This window comes from Silurus meridionalis, chromosome 24 (assembly GCF_014805685.1).
Source record: "Silurus meridionalis isolate SWU-2019-XX chromosome 24, ASM1480568v1, whole genome shotgun sequence".
Classification (NCBI taxonomy): Eukaryota; Metazoa; Chordata; class Actinopteri; order Siluriformes; family Siluridae; genus Silurus; species Silurus meridionalis.
In genome coordinates, this window is record NC_060907.1 from 15,012,162 (window position 1) to 15,022,719 (window position 10,558).

At 40.1% G+C, this 10,558-nt stretch overlaps 1 protein-coding gene across 3 annotated transcripts; it reads right to left on the reverse strand.

Annotated features, from left to right (window-relative positions):
• Positions 1-94: 94 nt before the first annotated feature.
• Positions 95-10,324, reverse strand: dcun1d2b (DCN1, defective in cullin neddylation 1, domain containing 2b). Of its 3 annotated transcripts, none has more exons than XM_046838432.1 (7): positions 10,251-10,324; positions 8,289-8,505; positions 7,251-7,419; positions 5,446-5,576; positions 4,013-4,095; positions 3,776-3,872; positions 95-2,027 (listed from the first exon to the last, which is right to left on the reverse strand). In XM_046838432.1, the coding sequence occupies exons 2-7, from the start codon at positions 8,461-8,463 to the stop codon at positions 1,948-1,950; spliced, it is 735 nt and encodes a 244-aa protein (XP_046694388.1). In that variant the 5' UTR covers positions 8,464-8,505; positions 10,251-10,324; the 3' UTR covers positions 95-1,947. The 3 variants fall into 3 exon arrangements, with proteins under 3 accessions (XP_046694388.1, XP_046694387.1, XP_046694389.1); XM_046838431.1 differs by lacking the exon at positions 10,251-10,324 and adding an exon at positions 9,506-9,601; XM_046838433.1 differs by lacking the exon at positions 10,251-10,324 and adding an exon at positions 8,611-8,765.
• Positions 10,325-10,558: the final 234 nt, after the last annotated feature.

Below are 10,558 nucleotides of genomic sequence, written 5' to 3' on the forward strand. Positions count from 1 at the left end.
ATCTCTCCGGGCGGTTATTCGCCTCCATATCGTGCATTAAAATTGTGTAACACACACCAAGCTGTGGATGAAAAAAAAATCAGTCGGAGTAGAATTTTCATTTTGTTAAAAACATGCTTTATTTAACGCTCTCTTCACTCCACAGTCAAACAAACCAACGAGTTTGGATTCGACAATGGAGATTTGCCGTTCGTTTCTCCTTAAATAAACTTTATTTACATATGCGATAATACTGATTTGACGAGCCGAACTCTGCGCTCAGGGACACTCTGAGAGGCGTACCATGTGACGATGATGCCACCCTTCCTCGTGACGGAAAGGAACGTGACATCAGACCGGACAAAATGGCAACAAACGAAGTGAGGTGAAACCAGAACACCGTAGCACCTTGTCCGGAACTGATGATCATAAAAATCGAAAGGAACAAACGAGAACACTTCGGTTGTGCGTAGAACAAAAATGTAACATTATTAACTCGACGTTCACTCGTTGGAAATTAGTGTTTAAAGCAATCGGTTGCTAAAAAAAAATCACTCGGTCACAATTTTCTGCAGTTTGATGATAGCGTGATATGTGCATATTTTAAAAAAAACAAAAAAAAACCATAAATCCATCTGAAATCAGAACTATTTTAAAACAAATGTTAAAACCCACTATATTGGATCTTAGCTCTCAAACCATCGCAATTAAGAAGTCCATGTATGTCAGGCATAACATTATGACCACCTGCCTGATATTGCGTTAGTCCCCCTTTTTTGCTTTCAATTTGAGATACAGGATCGGACCACACGGGCCAGCTTTCGCTCCCCACGTGCATCAATGTGCCTTGGTTCGGTTCACCACTGTTCCTTCCTTGGACCACTTTTGATAGATATTAACCACTGCAGACAAGAGGTGCAGGTTTGGAGATGCTCTGACACCCAGTCGTCTAGCCGTCACAATTTGTTTCTTACGCTTGCCCATTTTTCCTGCTTCTAACGCGTCAACTTTGAGGACAAGATGTTCGCATGCTGCCTAATAAATCCCACATACTAACATGTGCCATGATGAAGAGATCATCAGTGTTCTTCACCTCACCAGTGGTCATAATGTGATGCCTGATCGGTGTATAACGATTCATTAATTCGATATACTTCCATTTCACGTTAATAAGCGAATGTTTTTGTACGTTTTCCGCATCACGTCTCACCATCGCTGGTATGTAGAGCAGTAGCAATACGCTGGCGTTCTGGGCATCGCTACGTGTTTTCTTGCTTCACGATCGGGAATTGCGTGTTCACATTGCGTGTTCATCTGGACCATCAGGGGTAAACCAGAGTTCTCATGTCCTATATAGATGATCGTAACAGCTCGATAAAACATGTACATGACCTTGAATCCTCCGATTTCTTTCCTCCTCCTCATCATCCTGTATTCCTGCCTCCTGGGGTTTCAGATGCGGGCACTCGAGACGCTCCTACACCTGGACTGTAGATGGTTAAAGGGTCATGATGTCCATATAACAACGGGGCAAAATCAGAACGTGTTTCCATCAGCCGCTGTGATGGGAATATTCCGAAGGAGGAGGAGGAGGAGGAGGAGGAGGAAAGTAACGTGATGAAGAGCAGCAACTGTCAAACACACCTTCTAAAAGAAATAAAATAAAACCCTCCATCCTTGTTCATCTTTTCCACCTTGGTTGCCAGATTTCCATAGGGATCAAAGCTGCATACAAAGTGTTGAATGGAAAAGGCGGGGCAACTCAAAAACCAGAGGGGCCCATTTCCCCAGCTCTCCTCAAGCGTCACTGCTGCCCCCTGGTGGTGATGCCCATGATGCGTCCATATAATGTTCGGTAGCACAGACTCGCCTCTTTAAAGTCTCTTGCGTTTTCTTTGTTTTCTATTTCAATTTTTATTTTCGGAATATAAAAAAAAGTCCCTTCACTCTCCGAAAGGAAGCGGGTGATTATACATTTATGTGCTTGCCTGCTGTGATGATTGGCCGAGCGAACTCCACAAAGTCATCGATAAGGACCGGCCACGCCCCTGAAACAAGAGAATATCATTTCACATTAAGGAGTTTATAATTGATTGGCCACAGAACGCAGAGAACTTCATAAAGTCTTTTATTGTTGACTAGAACTATACGGACAAACGTATTGGGAAGCCTGACTTTTCCAGCCATTTGTGGTTCTTCATCAAACTCTTAATACAAATTTGGAGTCACACAATTGTACAGGATCTTCAGATGCGGCAGCATGAAATTGTCCATTCACTTAAACTAGGAAACCCAAACCTGTTCCAGGAAGACAATGCCCCTGTGTGCAAAGCAAACTCAATGAAGATATGCTTTGCATAAGTTAAGAGTGGAAGATCTCCTGTTATAGAGCTCCGACCTCAGCCGTATTATTGCTCCCCACGTGCATCAATGTGCCTCCGCCGCCCAGGACCCAGTTGGCGGTTTACCACTGTTCATTCCTTGGAGCACTTTTGATAGATACTGACCACTGCAGACCGAGAACAACCCACAGCTGCTCTGACCCAGTCGTCTAGACATCACAATTTGTTAAACTCTCCCTTACTCTTGCCAATTTTTCCATTTCGACTTTGAGGATAAAATGTTCACTTGCTGCCTAATAATATATTATTAGACCATAACATTACACTGATGAAATTGCCGAACGGGTTCAGGTGAACCAATGAAACTCTTTATATTAAATCAGATGCACTCCCACTGAATCGGGCCGCACCACATCATAAATATGGATGAGTTTCCTCTGACGTTTGACCTGCCGCTCACTCGGACTGTCTACAGGAAATGCGAATCATTCATCACGCTGAAAACAACCGGGCATGAAAAAACGCACTTCACCTGTGTTCTGAGCTGCACGGCATCGGGAGAAAAGATTCACCGATGGTGATTTTTAAACACACGGCGATGCCAAAAGAAAAACTCCTGAGAGAAATTGTTGTGAAAGGAAGGAGAAAGACAGTGAACAATGACTTTCTTGGTAGGCTACTGTTTAGATACAAGCCGTGTAACAGACACTGTCTTCGTAAAAGCCTGTGTAAAGTAAATTAGTTTCAGTGTAGACACATGCGGCTTATAGACAGGTGCAGCTTATTTATGTTCAAAATAAAAATCTTTGTAAAATTCAGTGGGTGCGGCTTATATTTGGGTGCGCTTAATAGTCCGGAAATTACGGTATATATTTGTTTGGTATTACTTATAATGTTTTTGTCTGATGTTTACTTTTACAGATTTTATGTTTGTTTGTTAGGAAACTCGTGATTTTTTTCTTTCTTTTCATTTCTTTCTGTATTCAAGTTCTTTCCCAGAGCACTGTACATCCAAATCTACAAAAAAATGGTTCCAAATTATTCCAGGTGCCCAGACCTAAACTCAGTGTTTAAGGCATTGGACTTTGGATTCGAAGGTCATCCCAGCCACACCAGGCTGCCACTCCAGGGCCCGTGAGCAAGACACCTTAACCCCTTCGCTGCTCCGTTGTATAAATGAAATAAATGTAAGTCACCCTGGATAAAGGCATCTGCTAATATGCCATAAATGTAAAAGTTCCGTAAGTGTGAGGGATCTGAAGAGTGTACTAAAAACTGATGTGTGTTTTTATTATTATTATATTTAAAGTGAACTCGCTTCTGTTACATCTCTCCTCTATTGTCCTGAGTTATAAAGTGATATAAAGGGAATAATTGCAAAAGAACACTACACAATTCACCGGAATTCTATTTATAGTACGACTCGTTCTATGTATTTTAATGTTAAAGCTCACCTTCCTCATCATAGTTCGACATATCATCCGCAATCATGTTCCCAAAGTCTAAAAGAAGATTCCACGTGTCTTTAGGGATCGAGCGCTTGTGGTGCTCCTGCAAAAAAAAAAAAAAAACAAGAGAGAAAAAATTTAATACTAGTATGAATAGCAGTTCTGCCAGAAAAGCTAATAGTTTATATAAATTTATAGTGTTTATATATTTGATTATACTATTTTGTGTGAATGTTTGCATACTAGCAGAAATGTGTTCCAGAGGTCTAGGAATTTGAATCGGCCTGTCAGAACCAGGTTCCAATAGGCCACAGCCATCTCTAAGTCTGGACCCCGGACAGGAAAGAGAGAAGTGAAAGACAAAGATCAGGAAAGTCAGCTGAATAGAGATCGATCAGACAATGTCCTACTGAGAAGGTACTAGCGCTGAAATAGAGCTCACTGTATACTGAACTGTACTATATAATTGAGTTTAATACATTTTATTTGTACAGAGCTTTCAACAATAGTCTTATAATAGATATAAATTCCAGATACAATTCGATTCATTTTTATTTGTATAGCGCGTTTAATCGTTGACATCGTCTCCGATATCTTTACAGAGATAAAGGTTATACAGTTGTATAAAAGAATGTAAAATACGTTTAAAGCCTTTAAGATTTTTTCTTAATTTTTAGGTCATCCCTAATGATTAATTACTGTATATCTGTTCACTTTTATATTATATCTATAACATTTTTGCCAAAACTATTGGTGCAGATTAAACAATGAAGTTTGTACGTTTGATCTATCTATCAATCCATCTATCCATCCATCTATCTATCCATCCATCAGCGGCAGTAGCAAGGAAAACCTCCCTGAGAAACCTTTAGAGAAACTAACAGAGGCTTTTGGGTTAAGGGCCTTGCTCAGGGGCCCAGAAGTGGCAGCTTGGTGTGGCTGCAATTTGAACGCACGACCTTCAGATCCGAAATCCGATGCCTTAACCACCAAGCTCCCCTCTGAGAAAGTTAATCCCTTGTTGATTATAGGCATTAAACTTCTACATTGCCATATTTAGAACCTGTAAAGCCGCTTTGAGACAATGTCCATTGTTAAAAGCGCCACAAATACAACTGAAATGAATGCAATGCTCTAACACTAGTTATGGAAAATGTAACGATCGACTTCCAATTCATCTTTGAATCAATAATTTACTCAATAATCTTTATTGTATTAGAGGTCGACCGATTTATCGGTTTCGCCGATACGATCAGCGCCGATAGTCGATTGCTGGAACTGTCGGCAAAAATTCCATACAGGTAGTTTTTCTGGGTTGCGTTATACAGTCACAGCCTCTGGAGGCAAATAACCGACACCACATGCTGTTTATTTGTCTTTTTTTATTCATTTTTGGATGCAACTGTTTTTATTTATTTGAGGTGCTACTTTTAGAACACATTTATTTTCCTCAATATTTATTCATATAAATATAAATATATTCATATTTATTTAATTTAGCACATTTTCATGATTCGGTACTTCAGTTCAGTACTAATTTACATACATTTACATTGTTTTTTTGGGTTGTTAATACACAAATGTATATTTTTTAAAACCTATATAATGCATGACTCATCAAAAAGGATGTTTTAGGCATTACACAGGATCTCTTTGTGATGAGTGTGTCCACTTACCTAAACCCTTCTGGCCTGGATTCTTGGCAAAATGAAAAGTAAACTGGTAGAAATCTTTAAACTTCCCAGAGTCTTTAAGCTCCTGTTCTAACCGAGGTAAGATGGCCTTCAGTTTCTCAGGACTGTCACAGCTATAGAGACACAAAAGCACATACAGATCAAACTGTGTATATACAAACCTGATTCTGAAAAAGTTGGGACACAAATTGTGAATAAAAACAGAATGCAATTATGTGGAAGTTTCAAATTTCAATATTGACATATCATATGTTTAAACTTAGTATAATGTATAATTTTAAGGGAAAAATAAGTTGATTTTAAATTTCATGGCATCAACACATTTAAAAAAAAGTTGGGACAAGGCCATGTTTACCACTGTGTGGTGTCCCATCTTCTTTTTATAACAGTCTGCAAACGTCTGGGTACTGAGGAGACAAGTTGCTCAAGTTTAGGAATAGGAATGTTGTCCCATTCTTGTCTAATGCAGGTTTCTAGTTGCTCAGCTGATCTGGACTGCAGGCTGGCCATTTCAGTACCCGGATCCTCCTTCTAGGCAGCCATGATGTTGTAATAGATGCAGTATCTGGTCTGGCATTGTCATGTTGGAAAATGCAAGATTTTTCTCTGAAAGAGACGACGTCTGGATGGGAGCATATGTTGTTCTAGAACTTGGATATACCTTTCAGCATTGATGGTGCCTTTGATGGTGATGGTGCCTTTTGTGTAAGCTGTCCATGCCACACGCACTCATGCAACCCCATACTATCAGAGATGCAGGCTTCTGAACTGAGCGCTGATAACAACTTGGGTTGTCCTTATCCTCTTTAGTACGGATGACATGGCATCCCAGTTTTTAAAAAAGAACTTAAAATTTTGATTCGTCTGCCCACAGATCAGTTTTCCACTTTGCCACAGTCCATTTTAAATGAGCCTTGGCCCAGAGAAAACGCCTGCGCTTCTGGATCATGTTTAGATATGGCTTCTTTTTTGACCTATAGAGTTTTAGCCGGCAACGGCGAATGTCACGGTGGATTGTGTTCACCGTCAATGTTTTCTGGAAGTATTCCTGAGCCCATGTTGTGATTTCCATTACAGTAGCATTCCTGTATGTGATGCAGTGCCGTCTAAGGGCCCGAAGATCACAGGCATCCAGTATGGTTTTCTGGCCATGACCCTTACTCACAGAGATTGTTCTAGATTCTCGGAATCTTTGGATGATATTATGCACTGTAAATGATGATAACTTCAAACTCTTTGCAATTTTTCTCTGAGAAACTCCTTTCTGATATTGCTCCACTATTTTCCGCCGCAGCATTGGGGGAATTGGTGATCCTCTGCCCATCATGACTTCTGAGAGACACTGCCACTCTGAGAGGCTCTTTTTATACCCAATCATGTTGCCAATTGAACTAATAAGTTGCAAATTCACTGCAAATTCCAGCTGTTCCTAATATGTACATTTAACTTTTCCGGCCTCTTATTGCTACCTGTCCCAACTTTTTTGGAATGTGTAGCTCTCATGAAATCCAAAATGAGCCAATATTTGGCATGACATTTCAAAATGTCTCACTTTCAGCATTTGATATTTGTTATCTATATTCTATTGTGAATAAAATATAAGTTTATGGCATTTGTAAATTATTGCATTACTTTTTTATTCACAATTTGTACAGTGTACACACACACACACATTATATATATGTGTGTGTTTGTGTTTGTGTATATATGTATGTATGTATGTGTGTGTGTGTGTGTGTGTGTGTGTGTGTGTTTGAAAAAGAAAAGTGTTGTTGTAAAAGTCTGACCCCAGCTCGGACATGCCATCCAGGAACTCTTTCCGGCTAAATTCACATTGCGTCGCTGCCCGGAACTTCCAAGCCACCACGAGGATGCTCATGCTGGCTGGGTCCTGAGCGAGGTCGTCGCAGAACTGCTGGATCCCATCAATGCCAATTTTATTCTCATCCTGTGGGTCTTTGAGAGAGGTTACAAGAGGCCCATTATTCATTATAAGCATACACTATACACACAAAAGTTTGTAGACACCTGACCATAAGATTTGTATGTGCTTTTTGAACATCCCAGTCCACATTCAGAATCTCTGCTCCTTCAACAGCTGGAGTTCCTGGCTTGCGCCTTGGAACTCTCCTACGGATGCCTTTTGTGCCCAGTCTCGTTCTTATGGCTGAATCATGAACACTTAGCGTAACTGAGGCAAGTGAGAACTGCAGATCTTTAGATGTTGTTCTGGGTTCTTTCATGAGCTCCTGGATGAGTCGTCGGTTCACCAGTGTTCCAAGTTTTCTCCATTTGTAATGATAACAGCTCTCACCGGGGGTCGATAGAATCCCAAAGACTTATGTTTTTGTAATCTGCCGTTTATTGAGGTTATGACCAGACATTTTTTTGTCAAATGTAAATATTTTGCAGAGTCAGATGAATGTTTTAAAACCGTTTATCACCAATCCCTGAGTTTGAGGCTTGACCTGATATATGTAGGTCTCTATTACAGGTTGACTGTGGATTTTACCGATAACGACAGCTGGGCGGTAGCTATCGTTGATTTAATTTTATCTGTTAACTTTAGTTAATGAACTTAATATACTAACACGCAGCACGAGGTGTCAGGGATTCACCTCTAGAGGCCGCTCTTGTACTGTATAATGACTTTTTCAGCAACCCAGAAAAACTATTGGTATGTATTTTTGCCGATAGTCCCAGCAATCAACTATCAGCGCTGATTTATCTCTAAAACCGAAAACGTCTATGACTATATGTCTAAATCTAAACTATATGGACAGATGTGAAGGCAAGCAAAGGACCAAACCAATTTCCTGTTATACCTTTGTATCGGTTATAAAGCTGCTCCAGCTTCTTGCGGTCCACTGTGGTTTTCATGGATTCTTTATAGTAGAGATCTGGGTTCTGGTAGTAGTTGTCCGTTGCCACTTCTAGTTTCCAGTCATTCTGCGTGAGGCAGTAGACGGCTGTCCTCTCACCAGCCTGGGTAAAAGACATAAACTGGCGAACCTTCTCCTTCTGTGATGACTTCAGCTTATGCTGTGGAGTAAACACACACACACACACACACACACACAAACAACCAATCAGTCACAAAGGTGGCATGGGTAAAGTATTCCCATTGATTCTACATTTTGAATTTACATTTAAAGCATTTGACAGAAGCCCTTCTCCAGAGCGGCTTCTTTACACAGTTAAGCAGTTGAGGATTAGGGGCCTTGTTCAGGATTTCTTCTTCTTTCGGGTCCCTTTAGGATCATCGGTCTCACACACAAACACAAAATCTGCATAATGGAGGAACAAGTTCATGCACACTGTCAGCGCCAACATCCTGACCTTCTACTTCTCATCATCATCATCATCATCATCATCACCACCACCACCACCACCACCACACACACACACACACACACACACACAAACTCTGCATAAGCAAAAAACAAGTACATGCACACAGTCAGCTCCAACAACCTGACCTTCTACTTCTCTACATCATCATCATCATCATCACACACACACACACACACACACACAAACTCTGCATAAGCAAAAAAAAACAAGTACATGCACACAGTCAGCTCCAACATCCTGACCTTCTACTTCTCATCATCACACACACACACACACACACACACACACACACACACACACACACACACAAACTCTGCATAGGCAAAAAAAAAAAAACAAGTTCACAGTCAGCTCCAACATCCTGACCTTCTACTTCTCCTCATCACCACCACCACCACCACCACACACACACACACACACACACACACACACACACACACACACACACACACACACACACACACACACACACACACACACGGCCAATACGACACGGTCGGAAGACAACTCCCTTAAACACAGATCCCTCCTCTCACTGATTAATACCCTTACACCTTTCTCTATCTAGCTCTCCCTCTGTCTCTCTCTCTGTCTCCGTGTTCTTTTCTAAACATAAAGTTTCTGTTCACCAGTTCATTATTATTGTTGTTGTTATTGTTGTTATTTCCCCCCCCTCCATCTTACCTACCATTTTTTTTATCTCCCCGCTGTTTGACCAACTTGATAGGCAACGGCCCGCACTGCGCATGCGCGGGACTCCGCCGGGCCTGCGCCTGTGACACCGTTGCGGTGACGTCAGCGGCGGGATTAATTTTTATTTGATTTAATTTTTGTTTATTATTATTATTATTATTATTATTATTATTATTATTATTATATTTACACGTCTGTTTTTTTCCCAAATACCAAACTTTCGTAAACATATATACATTTTTTTAAAGCTTTAATAAATTAAGCTTAAACGAAATAAACTGCGTAAAAACCTTAAAAGAAATACAATTAAATTAATTTAATAAAAATATTCACGGTAATATTGAATTAATACCAAAATAACAACCCGTGCTGTGAAAATACTGCACTACCCATAATGCACTGTGTCTCTCATATTCGTTTATGTTTCGGAAGTGAAAATATTGTCCTGTAAGTGAGCGCATGCGCATTAGCACGAAGTGAGCTCACTCGACAGATTTAGTTCAAAACGTCTAAAAATAAAACGTGTACTGAAGTTAATATCTGATCTGGTTCCTGAGGGAAGCTAATGTGCTATAACGTTAGCCTGATCGGATTCCTTTAGTTACAGTGGCATTCGATATGGAAATAAACGTGGTTAAGGAAAGTTTTTGATTAAATGACAGCTAAATACATTTTTAATTGTATTAATTTAATGAATTTTCACATTTTTGTGTCACTGGGAAGCAGAGATTCGAACCTACCTGTGGGAATGAGAAAAACCCTGACGTGTAGCGACAGCAAGTGAATCTACTCTCGTGCTGCGTTCACGTGCTCCCACGGTTTTCTATAGTAACTTGTAGTAACTTTTTCCCAGGCGTATAATAGAAATATTTGAATATACTACACAGTTATAACTATTAAATTGCCTTCAATTTCTTATATACACTTGGGTTTTTTTTTGTATGTTGCAAACTAGTTATAACGTCTGATTCTAGCATTATTTTTTTCCTTTACAATAAGAATAAATTCTTAATTATGTCGAAATGGTGCTGAAAATAACTGATGACGG